Source organism: Acanthochromis polyacanthus, chromosome 14 (assembly GCF_021347895.1).
Source record: "Acanthochromis polyacanthus isolate Apoly-LR-REF ecotype Palm Island chromosome 14, KAUST_Apoly_ChrSc, whole genome shotgun sequence".
Taxonomy (NCBI): Eukaryota; Metazoa; Chordata; class Actinopteri; family Pomacentridae; genus Acanthochromis; species Acanthochromis polyacanthus.
This window is the reverse complement of record NC_067126.1, coordinates 29,974,522-29,992,904: the sequence shown is the minus strand read 5'-3', so window position 1 is coordinate 29,992,904 and position 18,383 is coordinate 29,974,522. Positions and strand designations below refer to the sequence as shown.

Below are 18,383 nucleotides of genomic sequence, written 5' to 3'. Positions count from 1 at the left end.
CCAGGGGCTCCAAGCAGCTTAGCAACTGTCCCCCTGAAAACTAATGCATGTTGTTATAGATAGCTTATTGGTCCACCAGCAGGTTGTGAACACATGGAGAGCTGGGAAAGATCACTGGGATATTTATTTTCACTTTGAGACCTTGTCTGTTGTGCTCAATAAGGAGTTCAGGGGTGTGATGCTGTAATTCTGTGGCTCTTGTGAAACTCATCATTGTAATTATACTTCATATTTAGCACACAAAGGTCAATTGCATACCCAGCATGCAGCTAGGGGGTAATGTTTACAGTTAAATGGATGTGCAGCGCACTTTCTCTCTGGCTCCTATTCACATGTCTTTATCAGAGGTCTGCAGCAGTAATCCTCTTAAATTCCAGTCAACAGAGGCGGAGCAAATTGCGGTTTACAGTTTCCTCCCCCGGTCACTTACTGTGCGAGACATTCGTGTCGGGGTGCCACGGCCGATGGACTTTACCGCAACATGTATGATTTGGGTGATTTGTGCAGAGTTGCTGCGTAAAAACGGTGCGTCCGAGCAGATGCGGCTCTCACCATGACCAGTCCCGGGAAGCGGAGCCTCCAGGCGGCGTTGATCCTCCTGTCTGTCGCCCAGCTGATTGCAGGTACAGCACTTTCTCCGTGTGCATCACACAAATCAGACGTTAAATGCAACGTTTTGAAGATTTTACACCTGTTTCATGCCTCCTACTCCGCACAGCGTCGTTAAACAGGGATTTAATTCAGGTGACTTTTTAAATCGCTCACTCTGTCCTCTCAGAAAATTAACCAAACAGAAGAATTATGGCATCAAACAGCATGAATTGAGTTATTTGATGTGACTTAATACCAACAAATGTCAACTCAAAGAGCATCTAAAAGTTCACATAACTTACTTTTTGAGTTACTATTTTTTTGTTAACGCACTGAATGCAAAAATCAGCTCTGCAAAGAAAATAGAAACTTTCCTCCCACATGCAACCTGGAGGTGTTAATAGACAGCCAGTTTTAAGGTGTCCAAAATAGCCCACTCAAAATGAAGACAGATAAATGTAGCAGAGCTTCAGGGTAAACAGAATATTTATAACTGTCTAAAATTTTGTCAGTTTTGCTGTGGAGAAGTTGTGGTGTTTTCAGGCACAACTTTAAACTTGGTCCATGTTCTAGGATCTCCTTTTCTCATTCAAACATCTTATCTAGATCTATTTGTACCTTGTGTCTGTAAAATAGACTAAAGCTGTTTATTTGATGATATTTTGACATAATTTGTTTAAAGGCTGAAACAATCAGTTGATGCAAAATTAATCTGGAGCTATTTTCGTATTTGATTACTTGTTTCATTAACTTTTCAAGGAAACACACTGACCTTTCTGTATAATGTGGGGATCTGCTGCTTTTTCGTAGAGATATCGTTGGGTTTGCAGATTGGACCAAGCCTGAACTTTTAACAAGTTTTGCTTCATAAATAGAGCTACTGGAACAAAACTCTAGTTTGGAAAGTGACACATGTTTGACAGCTACACGTGTGCAATTTGTTTTATTTCCAAAGGAGCAAACAGGAAGGTGGGTTAAATGTTAAACAGGTTTGAAAAATTAAAGTTTGGCGGAAGTCATTACTTGTGCTATACACAGCAAATGACAGACATGGATGCTGCTTTTCAGTTAAATATAACGGAACACTCAAACTACATGTAAATCAATAACAGAGGCGTCACATGAAAAATATTGCGCAGTACCTGTAGATAGTATGTTGCATTCAATGTCTCCATATAGCGAATACAAGTCATAGTCTTTAAAACAATCAATAACTGCTAAATGCTTCTGAAGTTAAATTCTGCTGGAAGCCTCTACTGGAATTGCATCTGAATTATTAATTAAAATGCATAGAAAAATCAGTCCATCCTACAACGAGAAAAGGCAGATTATTTAATATAAAACAATGTGGCTACATTCTTTACATTAAATGATTCTTCATTTGAGTAGTGTTGGGTTGTGTCCTTGCCTGATCTTTGCTATTCTGCACTAATTGTTGGTTTCATAGTTACAAATGTCTTTCCTTGGTGGTCGGCCACTTTTTTTTTTTGATACTCTTTTTGAGTCAGTTCTGTCAGATTTAATTAAGAGACATGGAAAGGACCATTTTATGGACATTTGTATTTGCTGTTGGGAAACTATTTCATGTTAGTAGAGGAACTTGGCTGCTGCTCAGATGGAAGACTTTCCTGGTGGTCAAAAGGTTAAGGTTTGAGGCCAAACAGAGAAGATATGTTTACACCCCTATAGGTTTTTGTCTTTGGAAAGATGGACTCAGCATTTCTTACCATGAGGTTTAAGCTTACAGCCTATTTACATCGAGCCAATAGGAAACGAGTTTGTGTTCACTATAAAAGCTGTTCCATTTGTGCTTTTTCTTTGGGGGAAAGACGAGTGCGGTCTCCTCCCAGCTCTAATGATATACATTAATCTCCATATTATAAACATTATTAAACATGTGTTTTGAGTATATTATTTAGGGTTAGAACTGTTAGAACCGGGCGTAAAATTTCCACAACCGATGCCACAGATTCAAAAACACATAAGATCTTCCTTCCATCCTTCTTCATTAATACTTCATTGAGCAGCTTAGCAAATAAACTCACATCTACCCGACTCTTAGTGCAGATCTGAGGGGAGCTGCAGAGCTATCTGAACCTGTTACTAGTTCTTGGAGAAGGATAGGAAACATGCGCCTGCGTTCCAGCTTGTGTGGAAACGTGGAATGTTTGACGTAAAATAACAAGAAGCTGCATCAGAATCACTGTTCAGCTTCTTTTTGCGGTCTGGATTTTTTCCACAATGCACAAAACACAAACAAACAGCTGCTAAAGCCATGATTTCAAATGAGAATGCACTTATTGCTCCAGTTTCGTTCATTGTTGAACTGGGTTGTTAACTTCAGTGCATTCAGTAGAACGTGCAAAATTCAATGGAGAGGCAACGGTTTCATAACTTTGTTTTTATACCCTGATAATAGATTGTGCGTGGTTCAGTCAGACTGTAGTACATCCTGCAGATAAGGATCTAGTGCCATCCAAGAATATCAAAAAAATCTACCTTACAAACACCAATTTAGCCAAGACTTTAAAAGCACCTGGAGGTGTCTGGTGGTGTCTGGCACCTGCATGACTCATCCCTCATTCCTTTAAAGAGGGAAATATGTATTAGTTTTGGTACTGGAAAGTTTACAAATGCAAATTTCATGTTAAACCCACAGAAGGCAAAGGCTTCAGACAAGAGGGATGCCAATGCTGGATTTGTCACACAAGGATTTAGAGAAATATCACAGTAGATCTGATGTGCAGGAACATGTGGAGCAGCAAACATCTAAGTATTACGTTTGTTTAGTTTGATTGAATTACTTTAATACACTGAATTGAAAAAGAAAGTTGTTTTTCTTGATGCTGTTGAAAAAAAACATTGCTTTTCCAGCATTTCTTTAAAGACACCTTTAGATAATAGTCATGTTTTGAGAGCTCAACACAGTTTTAGTCATTATTGCATCCATTCCTCAAACCTAGCGGAGAAAACAATAATACATCGCCTCCTATAGAAATGATTAGATATACCACTGCTCAGTCATTCATCTGCTGTAAGAAAGGAAAATCTTGTCATTCCAGCAGTGTGAACAGTGTATTTCGATTGTCTTTCTAATAGTCCTTGAGGAGGTTGTTACTAAGCAACTCCCAGGTGTGCTGTGAAAGGAAAAACTTTTCCCTGAACTGAGGTCCTGATCTCTACTGCTGCCTGCTGATTTTGTCAAAGTGTTTTTTTTTTCACTGCTGAGAAGAAGCTGCTTAAAAGATGAAGCTGTGTTCTCTAGCTGTCAATAAATCCTACTAAAAATAGGAAATCTTCTTGCTAAGATGTATACCATACAAACTGGGTGCCATGTTCCTTCATTAAAATAAACACAGACACCGCTATTTACTTTGTGTCGGTGAACCAAATGCACTGTTGACTGAATGCAGTGCCCAGATATCCCCTTTTTAATCCCTTTTACGGGTAACATTTGTTTTTTTATTATTATAGTTACGAGAAAATCGCTGAGTTATTTCAAAAATGATTTGTGACATCGTCTTAAACATCTTCAGTCGATACAAATGGGCTTAAATCGACGGCAACAAGCTCCTGAAATGAATTTATTTTCATTCTGCTTATATTTAGCACCAGAACAAATTTGTTGTGCTTCAGTAATAAGGTTGCAAGATATTTACAAATAATGTTTCTATCTTATAGGCTTTACTTTGTAATGTTTGTTTTTACCCAATCAGATTTTTCACCCTCCCACTTCTTAAATGCTATATAGCATGTATTTGACATGCAGAATAAAGTTTACTTTAAAAGATAGTCTTCATGAAGACTTGTCGGAAATCGGCCAAGTGAGTCATACACTTGTGATTCACCAGTAAACAGCACAAAATCAATTAAAAACGGATTGGCCTTTTTGGAGGTTTTTGATGGACCAGAAGAAAAAAAAAAAACAAGAATCTGTCACATGTGTCTAAGGATGGACTGTGTTCAAGCTTTCCAGTTTCATCCCAAATCAAGCAGGAGCTGATTGCAACTGTCAGTCTACATCTTGAGAAGTTATTTTACCTAAAGCAGTTTCTCTCATCTGTTTATACATCATAAATACAAGTGTTTATTGAAATGTATATAAACAGACAGGCAACCATGAAGATTCACTAAACTGTACAAAATATGTTCATTTTCATAATCATTTACTGAAGAAGCTGATTTTAAAAAAATCCCAAAATGACACACTTTATTAGAGTCAGAAACTGTAAAACTGAAAAAAAGTTTCAGTTTTCCAACAGCAATTGAAGTACTCATTTATGGCATACTGTTCCTTTGGGAAAATTCCTGAAATTTATGCGTAGACTTGTGATTTTTCATCACTTTATTCTAACCTTGTGATTTGAAAATTCACCAAAAAATTAAAGGTCTGCATTAAGCTGAAACTGCACTTTTCAATGTAACAGTGAAACCGTCATGGACTTGGGCTTTAATATAGAACTGCAGGCTGTGTTTAAACAAAGCAGATAGGACACACGTATGGAAACAAAGCAGTAAATTATCTATAGCATGTAGAGCCAGATGTGTTTCAGTATTTGTACCACCTGTGAGCACATAGAAACATGTTGGATATATTGATAATATTTTTTAAATAAATATATTTTTGGAATAAATAATTGAAGAAATTCATTCTTTTCTCTTATTTAAATGGCATATGCCATTAAAAATGTGTCATAGTGGGCAGAAAACATTTTTGAATTCTAGTCAATGTTGTGCTATTTCCAAACACATGCAGGGTTTTATATTATAGTAAAAACTGGGCCCACAGTGAGCAAAAAAAACAAAAACAAAAAAAACAGAAAAACCCCAGAAATTGTTTGGAGTTCAGAGGTTAATACTCAAAATAAAAAAACACACAAATTTATCAAAAATGTTACTATTACATAACATGATTTCTATGTACATTCTGTAGAGACCTTCATTTCTACTTAAACTGGAGATACCTCAGAAATAGCACAGTCAAATAATATGCAATGTTTACACAGTCATTTCCATGTTTTTCTAGCAAGCACAGGCAGTACAATCTTGCTTATCAATCCCTCAACGGCTTATCGAGCAAAGCATGACAGCAGCTCCAAGTAGAACACAAGATTATGTAGGTGTTACACTAAGAGGTATTACTCTGGTTCTTCCACCTCCAGCCATTTAAGAGCACGGCCCTCCTTATATAACAGCAGCATCCTGCTTCTAAAGAGTTAAAGACCACTGGCCATGCTAGTCTGTGAGTCAAACTGTTTATCTCGTGTCCCTTTTCCCCTTCAGCGGTTTCACAAATCAATGAATTAACTCGTGCCTTCCGGAAAGCGTGGAGAAAACAGCTGCCTAACCGTTCTGAGTGATGCTATGTGATGCAGGTCTGAAGTGTGTGTGCCAGCTGTGCGCCAACCACACCTGTGAGACCACGGCTGACGGCGCCTGCTGGAACTCTGTGATGCTGATTGACGGGAAGGAAGAGACGGTCAAGTCCTGCCTGTCGCCCTCCGAGATGAAGGGCCAGGTCTTCTGCTACAGCTCCAGAAACGTCTCCAAGAGGAGCTGCTGCTTCACTGACTTCTGCAACAACGAGACTCTGCACCTACTCACAGGTACAGCAGACATGAAGCTTTTGAACTGATGCTGCCTCATCCCTAGTGTCTTTTAGTTCCTTTTTATTTAACGTATATTCATTTACAGCAAGTAAAAGACACACACGAAAGGGATGAAACATGGATTTAACCTCTCAGACAGTCTGTTGCTTTTGCCCTGCTCTGTAGTTTTCAGCAACATTCAGTGAACAGCAACACAAACCCAATCTGTGTGGGATTTCCCACTCATTCTAGTCCCGGCTAGACGAGGTGGATGCTGATCCTCCTAGATCCTGTGACATAACAAATCTGGCAGAAGCTGTGGGACGGCGGTCAGTGATCCTCCCCCTCCCTCCACTGATTTATAAATAAATACTTTGTCAGGATTGTAGCCCTAAAAGCCTCTCATGGGTCTGCTTGGTTAGGGTGAGCATGGCGGTTTATAGTCATTTTGCTGTGATCATTTGAAACATTCCCAGTTAATTCATATGTTCAAGTAAATGAGATTATTCATAAAGAATCTAAAGCATTTGTTAAAGCTCTATTGATCTTTTTTGAGCCAGTTGGAACCTGAACTTTATAACAACCTGACAATCCACATATATGACATGCTGAGGCCTTGTATAATTGACATGAATGACATTAGCATTGATCTAGAGTTGTGTTTCTGTCCTCGTGGCTCTGTTGTCTCTTTAGCCGCTAAATGTTCACCAGCTGGCTCCTAACTTCATGTGTCTGCTGCTCGGACCTGCCAGGGTTCAGTGCGGTGGGTGTATCAGAGCAGTTTGCCTGCTGCTGCTGTGGTTAATGAGAGAGAACCATCACAAACAAAACAAATGAACTGAAAAATGCTCAACTTCCCCCTGAAGCTGAGAAAAGCTGCAGTGTGAGGTTCTAATTATCTGTGTCACCAAGCAAGCCTTTGCACATAATGCAGGCCATCGGAACTAATATTCATGAAAAGTTTGATTAGTGTAACTTTAAGAAAAGCAAAAAGAAGCGTTTATTTGTAACAGCATTACAGTGTCCAGTATGAGCTGGCTTCTAATTATCCTGAGCTGGATTCTCTTTTACAGAACGGCAACTATATTAGGTTAAGTGTTGTCTGTGAAACCGCGTAATATATTTCTGTTTATTCCAGTGCTTGTAAACATAAGTGATTTTGTGTTTTTTCTAACTTTTTAAATTGCGCATGAATACATAATTTTAGCTGCAATTTCTTTATTAACAACTATTTGCTAATATGTCGGTTGTCATCAACTAAACTGTAAAAAATAGCAGCAAAAAACTGATAAAAGATGCAGGAAAATGCTCACTATTGCAAAGTTTGGTCTTAAGATAACTTGGTTAATAGATGACTTGAACAGCTACAGATTGTCAGTTAGATAGCTAAAAGATGAAACAAATTGTTTAAGACTTTTGAAAAGTGGAATACAAAAATACAAGACGAATCTCTGTAGATACGACACCGAAATCAACTGGACTAAAGAGAGATAGATAGATAGATAGATAGATAGATAGATAGATAGATAGATAGATAGATAGATAGATAGATAGATAGATAGATAGATAGATAGATAGATAGATAGATAGATAGATAGATAGATAGATAGATAGATGAAATTGTGAGTTTAGTAAGCTGAATTGGCCGTAGGAATCAGTTTGGACCTAAAACATCAATATTAGGTGATCCAATGTATCACTGATATTCTGACCCCCTGCCTCATTAGGTCTGTTTCCTGTCTGTCTTTGAAATAAACATTCCATTCCTAACTTCTGACACAACAAAGAAAGCTCATTGTTTCGCCCACTCTGATTTATTCATTAGAAATAATCTAACTTTGAAGGCATTATCCAACTGTGCTCACTTTCATAACATATAGATGCCATCCGGCAGGTTTAAAGTGCTGCACACTGTTGATGAGGCGGGTCGGAGCAGGACCCTGAGGCTGTGATGGTGTTGACCATCGAATGAGGACACAGCAATCAATCTGTTCCATTGCTCTGCTAAATGTCAGCATGTGAGCGTATCCAGTGTGTTACTTTTCACACATACAGACTTTATGTTCATTCATGCCCTCACTGTGACTTCTACACAGGCTTAAAAGATGGAATGTGTTTACAGTTTTACCGTTGTAGACGTAGTGATTAGTGGTTTTGTGTTGCTGTAGAGCCGTAGATGTACAGTTGTGTGTGTTCTTGTGCACTGGGATAACCTCTGTACACCTCTACGCCAAATTCCTATACATTTATTTTGATGTAGTGCAAAATAAACATTTTAAAGGCAGAAATGAACGCTGAGAGTTTGTTGATGACCCATGCAAAGCCAGTTTATTGAAGGTGTTGTGCCACTCAGCCAGAGGAGAGTAAGGTCTTGTTTTTGCACCATATCTGCGGAGCTCCACTTGCCCACATGGCAGGATATGTATTTAGGTAAAGGGCTAAAGATGTCTTAAGAAACTGTGGTTTAGTTCACAATGTGCTGCTTTGCACATTGGGTCATCTGCAGATGTTGCATGTTTGAGGATCTCCCGGTGAGGACATTTCACGCTTAGGGGAGTTTGAGATGATCGAAAGGCTTTATCAGATTTGTATTTTTCAAGCGTGCGGTATTACAAGTGCATGTGTATGTTGAAAGACTGCATAGCTCCTGCAATCGTTCCCAAAGTTAATGGGAGGCCTCTAAGCTGGCCAAATCAAAGTTACAACACACCCTCTCTCTGTATTTCCCCAGACAAATCATTCGCTTGTAGTACTATGTTTTAGCACTGCTCACTGCGTATTATTTTTACAAGCGTCTGTAAACCTCATAATATCACAGCACCCACCTGCTCTGCTGTTTTTGTTTGTGCCCATGTTCCCTCTGTCCACCCACAGACAGAATGAAGGTCAGAGATATAAATGTCAAGTGTTTTCCTAAACCAACAGAGCACCTGCTTTTGATCAGCACAGCTCCCCTGTTTTAAATGAACAAGCATGTTGACAAAATGATTTTCACTCTGTGGAGTGCTAAAGTTGATCCCTTTATTTCTTTTAATTATTGGCATATATGGGCAGTGATGACATTTTTTGGCACCCTGGAAAAACAAGGTTTTTGGCAGACAAAGCTTTGCAGCTGCCAGATGCACAATTTCCAGCTCTTTAAAGTTTTGGAGTGTGCACTGAGTGATGTCTTAATCTTGCAAAGTCTTTCTAGACTGTTCCTCTGCAATTCAGCCCATCAGAGAAGGCTGTCTGCATTTCTTTTGTTTTCTACCGCTGAGAATATTATTATCCAAGAGAGATTATTATTTCACCACAGTGCTGCCATGTTGAGCAACAGCCACAAGGGGGTGCAGCAGCAACAGGGAGATCAGAGGATGAACATACCTGCAAATCATCTCATATTCTATTGATCCCTTCTACTAAGAGCCCTGTGAGAATATTGGGAAACGATGACATGCTAACATTATTGCTTATACCTGTTGTGTCTGTGTATGTGTGTCATCAGAGAGGCCTTCAGAAGAACCTGGCTGGAGCAGGCTGCAGCTGGCCGTGGTGATCGTCGTGCCCTCCTGCCTGCTCTGTGTGGGGATCCTGCTGGGCTTGTTCGTTGTGCACGGCCACCGTTGTGCCTACAGTCGAGCACACAAGAAGGACCCAGAGGAGATTCTAGATGACCAGATGCTGATGTCACCAGACAAATGTCTCAAAGATCTCATCTATGACATGAGCACCTCCGGCTCAGGATCGGGTGAGAGAAAAGCTCAATCATTTCCTCTCGCAAATAAATATCAGGAACTTTTGCGGATTTACAAATGAGTTTTGTTTGTTTTAGTCTTAGAAATATGTACATTGTGTGTTTCAGGGCTGCCACTGCTGGTCCAGCGAACCATAGCTCGAACCATCGTCCTGCAGGAGACCATTGGAAAAGGTCGGTTTGGCGAGGTGTGGCGGGGCAAGTGGAGAGGAGAGGACGTGGCAGTGAAGATCTTCTCCTCCAGAGATGAGAGGTCATGGTTCCGCGAGGCAGAGATTTATCAGACCATCATGCTCAGGCATGAGAACATCCTGGGATTTATTGCAGCTGATAACAAAGGTGTTAGAAGTAGATATTCCAGCTTAATTTAATCAAATGCAAATTGCAGTTTTGAGATAAATGAGCCAATGTATGACTGTGTTATTGTGTTTTATTCTGCAGATAATGGCTCATGGACTCAGCTCTGGTTGGTGTCAGAGTACCATGAGCATGGCTCTCTGTACGATTACCTGAACAGGTACACGGTCTCAATGGAAAGCATGGTGGTTCTCGCTTTGTCCATAGCCAGTGGGCTGGCACATCTCCACATGGAAATCATCGGCACACAGGGTATGGATGTATTTAGTAAATGAAGAATCTGACTTTAGACATAAGGATTCATACATAAACCTCATGTGCAAAGTGAAGCTTTTTCCATTTATTTATCAATCAATTAGTTTTCCTATTAATCAGTTTGGCGTTTAGACTATATAAAGTCAAAAATAGCATACTGGAAGAAAAAAAATCTGTTTCACAGAATCCAGAAGTGGCATCTTGAACGTCTTATGATAAAACATAATGCAAAACAGAGAAAAGCAACAATTCCAAACTTTGAAGAAGCTGCAACTATCAAAACTAATTTCTTACAACAATTTTCTGCTCTTCAAAACTCAACATTAGAGCAACTACACAGTAAAACCTGCTCTGATATGATGTTATATAGCCCTGTACTCAGAAAGGTGTCTTAATTTTCATCCATCTGTGAAAGATGTCAAACACTTTGTCATAATGTAAACAACATTTTTGGGCCTGTGACCTTGTTTTTTCCTTGCTTCTAGGGAAGCCTGCCATTGCTCACAGAGACCTGAAGTCTAAAAATGTGCTGGTCAAGAAGAATGGGACAGCAGTCATTGCAGATTTGGGCTTGGCTGTAAAACACGATTCCAGCACAAACACCATCGACATACCGTCAAACCACAGAGTGGGAACTAAGAGGTTGGATTTCTGTCACAACACACAGTTAACACACAGAAAATAGACATTTGCAGTGACACTGAAGTGACCTAAAACTTGGTCTTTCTCTAAAGTTAGTGTGTTTTGAGCGAATTTGCCAAATACTATAATTGACTCACAATGTGAAAGAAAACAGCTGCCTAGGCGTCATCTTCTGAGAGTAAAACAGAGTCCAAAATCTTAAAGAAGGGCTTCCATGTGTCATGCACATTGAGTCCTACTAGTGATTCCAGAAATAATTTGTTTTGTTTGTTAAGACAATAATGTGTGTACATAGTGCAAAAGTGAAATAATAAGTTATTGAGTGTGTTGTTGAAGGTCTTTTGAGAAAAACACTGAACAAAAGTCATGAGACCTCCGGCTGTTTGGTGTAGAGCAAACAGGACTGATGCAACAATGAGGCAATGAGTCATTCAGAGAACATCGGACAGCGACTTCCTGCACACCCACATGCGCAAATTAATTAGGCAAATATTTCAACAGGTAGTGGGCTTTTTATTCCATTAGGCTTTAATCAGTTTGTCCTCTGCAGGTACATGGCTCCAGAAATCCTGGATGAGACAATCAATATGGGCTGCTTTGAGTCATTCAAGCGGGCGGATATTTATTCGCTGGGCCTGGTGTTCTGGGAACTGGCCAGAAGATGCTCCGTTAGGGGTAACTTAAATGACACGTACACACTCCCACTTGTTTATCAGTAGGGATATTTAATAGACAAGTCGTCAGCAAAACTGCACTGTGGCCTTATCAGCACGTACATGTCATAAATGATAATACTGTGATTTAGGGGTATTTACAGCCATTTGTCTAAATATATTTTTCTGTACACTTCAGGAAGCTATAAAGTAGACGGTTATAATAAACTATATTTCTGTCATTTTCACAGGACTAAATGAAGATTTTCAGCTGCCTTATTATGACATGGTGCCTTCAGATCCGTCCATTGAGGACATGAGGAAGGTGGTTTGTGATCAGAAACTCAGACCCAACGTTCCCAATCAATGGCAGAGCTGTGAGGTGAGATGGAAAACAAAAAATAGCATTTTTGTATTGTAATGTAAGATAGTCAGTGCTATGATACTAACTCGTAATTAATGCTTGTCTTTTGTAGTTTTTTTCTGTTATTTTACCAGTTATGAAAACACCACACTGAGTACTTGAAGAGCATTGTGACGTCAAGTATGGTGGGGAAAGAAACACAAAGACAGAGGCCAGTTCAGCCAGAATATTTATACCACAACATTTCTAAATTAAACAAAGACACAGAAACAGTGCTCATAATTTCTAATTGTACAGGAAAACTTTATACAGTGAAAATCGTAGCATGCAACAAAACAAGTGCTTGCTACATGCAGTGACGAGAAGTGGCTGAGTTGGACACTTTAAAAGAAAGTTTCTTCTTGTAAAGTGAATTGTGAACACACATTTATAGATGACCAAACTCAGACTATGCATGTGTAGGATTTAAAATGCTTCAGTGACTCCTTGTGGATAAAGAGCTCACAAGATTCAAACTTTAAAATTTGGATCCTGGCATACATTTTTTGCAAGTATTTTTTATTTTTATTTTTTACTAAATTACTTTTTACTTCTTACTCTTTAAAAAATACTAGAAAACACAAAACATGAATTATTTCCTTTTACATTTTTTGATCATCACAAGCTGGGATACGTAAGTGATTAGCAACAACAATGATTCTGATGCATTATTACTTTTTGTGCAGTGACATTAAAAATAAGATATACTAAGGGAAAGCACTGCTATCAAAATACTGTATGTTCATATTATTTTTCACTTACTGGATATATATAGATCATAACTATTATCACAGTCTGGGACATGTCAGTGATTAGTCGCAGAAACAGCCAGGCTCAGCTGAGCTTCCCTGTGTTTTCCTTTCTGGATTGAATCGCTTGTTTTGATCATCACTGATATTTATGTTTCCGAAGGCGACACTTTAGTCTGGTGTCTAAATGAAGTGAGATTTTGACTGTTTTCTTTCACCATTGCCTCCTTGCTGATACACCAGGCTCTGCGTGTGATGGGCAAACTGATGAGAGAGTGCTGGTACGCCAACCCTGCTGCACGGCTCACTGCTCTGCGGGTCAAGAAAACGGTGTCTCAGCTGTCTGTTATCAAGGACATCAAAGATTAGATTTGTTGCCGTGCAGATCAGTACTGGTGCGGGCGCTGGTGCAACATGACGGACTGGGAGAAAACAGGGAGAAACTGTCCTCTCTTACTGCCTGAGGCTGCCCTCTTCAGGACGCAATCACGCCTCTAGAGAGCTTCATCAGGTTGTTGCTGGTGCCAAAGTGTTGTAGGAGGTGTCTATGGAAGCTTAGGCACCTAATCGACCGACATTTTAACCAAAATGCTACATTTTTGGTAGGAAGAGCCATATGAAATATGTGATGTATATAGAGATTGTTTTGCTACCTCAGTATTTTAAGTGCCCAAAGCTTGAAGTTGCACATTGTTTTGTGTTTTGTGCCATATCTTGCAGCAAATGCAGTACTGCTGGGTAGGATGCGTGCTAAATGACAATCACAGAGAATACTAGATAAAATCCCCAGTGGATTCTGACTGGTTTTTAATGACGCACATTAACTGTCCCTGATAAAAAAAAAATATTATAGATGCTTTTGCATATTTTGACCAGCATTGACGTACTTTAATGTTTTGTTGAAAACTCTGGGTAGTTTCCTCCACACTTCGCTGGAAAACAGCTGTGCATTTACAGCTAGCAGAGAATGTTTAGCTAAATATATCCACGACTTTCTAATAAACCATGCTCAATTTCTGAGTATTGATTATTCAGGGTGTCTTTATAGAGATGAATGACTGTCAACCCATTGAACAGTTTGTTTGCTGGTCTAAATACCTCTATAACTACAAGATACAGACATTTATAGTTTATCCCTCCAATGACTGGATTTTTCATCTACTACCACTACAGCCACGCGATACATTCAGCTGAGACTCACGGAGCATAGCTTGAACTAATGAAAGCTGAGCCTGACAAACCAGAGTTTAGTCTTGGTCTGTTTTAAAATGGTCATGGTAACAAGCTTTGATTTGCATTACAATTTGACCTTTCTTCTGGCACTACTCTCAGGCTAGATGTTTATTTTTTTGCAGACACGTCCTTTTAAAGAGCCTTTATGGCACAGCTAGTGCTTCAAACATTTAAATATTATTCTTGATATACAGATAGGTAAATCTATAAATTCCTAATATATATATTTTGCACCTAAAGCTTTTGGATATTGGAAAGAACTGCTCTCTGATAGCTGTATGATAGTCTTTGTATATATATTCATGGACTTGAATTTAATTTCAGTATTGCTAACTTTGGCAACAGGTGTTTTTATTTTTTTAAAGAGGGAAAAGTATCATATAATAGTATTTACGTGTATAATGCTATGAGGCTTACTCAGTTTTGCAGCAGGTTTCCTATTGTATCACATAAAAAACATAACAATAAGACAAATCTAAAAAGAAAGTGATGACAACATACAAAAAAACAGATCCAAAAAGGTCAACGTAGAAGCAAAAGTAGCACAAAGTGACACTGTGTTAAGTGTGAACATTAACACTGGTGGTAAATCAGCTTTTCACTTGGGGAGCACAGTTTGAGTGATTGGTCCACATTAGGATCACTAATGCCACTGTCTGACGTGGCCTATAAAGCCTTGACATAACAGGCTTAGGGAAAGTGCAGTGTGTGCTTGTATGGACCAGCGCGTGTGCGTGTTTCATATCATGTGAAGTGACCCTGTACTCAAAGATGTGAATCTGATTGATCATTGCAGTCTAACTGTGCAATTGGTGCTTTGGATGAAAACATGTACGTACACCAAGGCTTTCTGTAGCTCCTGATCACGTGTTCATGGTATTTTAGTTACTAAAGCGAATGACTTACTTCCATATAGCTGCTTGGTGTCAGTGTTACAGTTTAACAGTATTCCTGTTACCAAGGTGTCATAATTACTGAATGATATGTAGCATCAGCACCTCCTCGAAAACAAGCTGCGTACAGTAGCCTGTTGCTGTGTTGGCAGATATCAGTTAATTTTGGAAGTCTTTGTGTATTTTATTCTGTGAGATGATTATTGTCTGACTGTGTTGCAGAGAATAAAGATAGGAAGTGTTAAAAAAATGCTTTATCAAACTAACTGGCCCTGCCTCTGTCCATTGAAAAATACCTATAATATAGGTATGTTAGTTGTTTATCTTAAGTTGGATCTATGCTGAGCCAATGTTGTCGTTTGTGTCATTTCTGCTTCTTCAAGAATCAGAAGAATGACGTGGGGCAAGCTGTGAGCAAAGCATGTGAAAGACTTATCAGTCATTCCAAAGAGGAGTGATCACCATGTGCAATTTCTGACCGGTGTCTTTTCAATATTATTGTATATGATATAGCTGAATATATACAAATATGATACAGCTTTCATATAATAGGACCTACATCTGATTTTCAAACCCTCCACTCATTTAGTTTCACTCATTTGTTTTCCGTAACACTGTTCTGTGTTGTTGCTCAGATGTGGATTTCATTCAACTGCATTGTATCTTTTGTCTTGCACTATTTATTCTGTATAGAAATGTGATATCAGTGGGTCAATAAACTGTTTTTCAAGGATTTTTTTCTTTGTTACAAAATGTCCTATATTGCACTTGTAGTTCTGAAAGCACTGATTGTGCAGAGCTGTGCTGGTTACTGCATGTAGGTCAGAATTTCCCGAAACAACTTATCAAGTAACTTTTATCTTCCCCGTCACACTGAGCACTACTTCAACTGACTTGACTCATCTCCGCTTTCAGCCGCTCTCTTTGCGCTGATGCTGTCAATGTCCGTTAGACAGGGGAAATAAAGATGTAAGCCTGAAGCCATCAGTACTTCACAGATGAGTCAATGCCTCAACGTTGTGCTTTCAGTTGCTTTAACTGATTATAGCGTGATGCTTGTCACATAGTAGAAGGTTACATAGGGTCACTTGGTTGAGATTTATGAGACACATTGAAAAACTCAGAATTATGAAGTTTTCGCCTAATAAAGAAAATACTTACTAATAAAGTATTTTATCCACTTTAAAGAGATGTACTCCAAGAAAAAATTCTCACATCATTTCAAGTGTGAAAGTATTTTTACTTTGGGTTGCGTCTAGAATTACAATTATGGCCACAACTCTGAGTGCATATAAAATTCTGTTCAAATTTATATTTTGCCCGTTTTTATACATTATACTCTCTAATACTTTTGTTTCTATATTTTAATCTGGGAGTGAATGGGTGGCTATCAGATAATTACTTTTCTGTACACCACATACAGAATTTCCACAGTTTTAGGTTTCAGATTCATCCTAAACTAAGTAAAGACTGTTTTTTGTTGTTGTTGTGAGTTATTTATTATAAAATAATCTCTAAAATATCACATCTACATAAGCATTCAGACTCAGTTATGACACTCACAGCGGAGCTCTGAAACATTTATTAATCTGCTACTTATGCTTCCTCATGTCCACATTTCTCCCTTGACCTGGAAATCCTTTCCCCTTTACTGTGAGGAGGATCTTTCAGTCCCATTAATGCAGCTTGAGGAGATGGAGAGTGAGGAGAGAGGAAGCTTTCGGAGGAGCTTAGAAACAGCTGAGAAAACACAGGTATACCCTTTCCTTTTACATCCTCATTGGAAGGACACAAAGAAGAGACATGAGTGGGGAGAGCGAGAAGACAAGTTAGCATAATGAAAAGTTCCTCTGGTGCAAGCTACACTATCAGTGCTCCTTGAGATGCCTATAAAAAGTTGAGTAGAGTTCACCTGTGAGTATTTTATTGGGCATAATATAGAAATAGACCTCTCTATGTAAGGCTACAAAGTCGATGATGTACATTAGAGAGAGAATTGAGCCCTTGAAGTTGAGAGAACTGTCCATAGACCTGCTAGACAGGACTGTGTCGAGGCACAAATCTGATCAGAGGATTTTAGACTCCATCATTCTCAAAAGGAAGTTTTTCAAACCACCAGCTGTCTTTCTATGTCAGTCACACTGAGTGCACAAGGAAGATGGGCCAATGATGACCCAGTAGTCACTATGAATGACTGAGTAACCAGACAGAAGCTATTTCTCATTTAATAATGCATGACATCCAGCTGCGAGTTTGTCAAACAGCACCTGAATGACTCTCAGACCATGAGAAACAAAATCCTCTGGTCTGATTAAACCAAGACGGAATTATTTGGCCACAATTCCCAATGTCACATTGACAAAACTGGACACTGAGCATCACCTCATGGTGGCAGCAGAGGAAAGATGGATGATGAAAAATATACAGCAATCATGAGTGTTTTGGATCTCAGACTGTGGCAGAGCTTAATATTTCAGAAAGACAACAATGTGAAACATACCGCCAAGAAACATAGAAGTTGCTTTTAGAAAACTCTGTGAAAATCCAGGAATGCTTCAGCCAGAGTCCAGACCTGAACCCAGTAGAGCATCTTTGAAAAGATCTGATATCAGCTGTGAAATAATGCTCCCTATCCAACCTATTGGAGCTTGAATGATTTGACAAAGAATGTTAGAAACTTAAGCTTGCAGCACAAATCCCAAGAACACCTGAGGCCGTCATTGCTACCAAAATTGCTTTAAACAAATACAAAGTGAAGAGACAAAATGCTCACATAAATGGGATCTTTTGAACTTTTATTTTTAGTAAATTTACAAAAAACTCCAAAACCCTGTTGTTACTTGGTCATTGTGGAGCATTGTGTGCAGACTGATGAATAAAAAATGGACTTAATTCCCATTTAAAATGGCACTGAACCATAACAAAATGTGGAAAACTTGTAAGCGTCTGAAAATGTTGTGTACACGTTGCACAAAAATGTGGATGGGGATTTGCAATGTCCGCTGAAATGCGATATCTGTGTTCCAGACGGTCCCGTGGTTAGTTGGCCAACGGAGCTGCTGGGGGTCAGTGGGGCAGAGTGGATTGCTGTGAAGCAATCTGTTAGTAAAGGAATCTTTCCACTGTGTTTATATTCTGTACTGTAGTGGAAGGATTTTCCAATTCTACAAGACTGTGAAAGAATTAAGCTTTCGCATATTTTAAAAGATGATATTCCCTTTTTTCCAGGTTAACACTATGAAGGCACGCGTGTTGCAGTGGGAGAAAGTTTGTGCACCATGGT

General features: G+C 39.0%; 1 protein-coding gene across 1 annotated transcript; it reads left to right on the top strand.

Annotated features, from left to right (window-relative positions):
• The first annotated feature begins 313 nt into the window (after window positions 1–313).
• LOC110968686 (activin receptor type-1C) lies at window positions 314–15,833 on the top strand. The gene is made up of 9 exons (XM_022218636.2): window positions 314–623; window positions 5,967–6,197; window positions 9,667–9,909; window positions 10,024–10,254; window positions 10,357–10,524; window positions 11,013–11,169; window positions 11,720–11,844; window positions 12,074–12,204; window positions 13,218–15,833. Exons 1-9 carry the CDS (start codon window positions 554–556, stop codon window positions 13,341–13,343), a joined length of 1,482 nt encoding a protein of 493 aa, XP_022074328.1. The 5' UTR covers window positions 314–553; the 3' UTR covers window positions 13,344–15,833.
• The last annotated feature ends 2,550 nt before the right edge of the window (window positions 15,834–18,383 follow it).

Bases quoted from the DNA above. Each gene is read 5' to 3' on its own strand.
- LOC110968686 (XM_022218636.2), top strand. From the start codon at position 554: ATGACCAGTCCCGGGAAGCGGAGCCTCCAGGCGGCGTTGATCCTCCTG. The intron at 624-5,966 runs GTACAGCACTTT...TATGTGATGCAG, and splicing joins TGTCGCCCAGCTGATTGCAG to GTCTGAAGTGTGTGTGCCAG. The intron at 9,910-10,023 runs GTGAGAGAAAAG...TGTGTGTTTCAG, and splicing joins CACCTCCGGCTCAGGATCGG to GGCTGCCACTGCTGGTCCAG.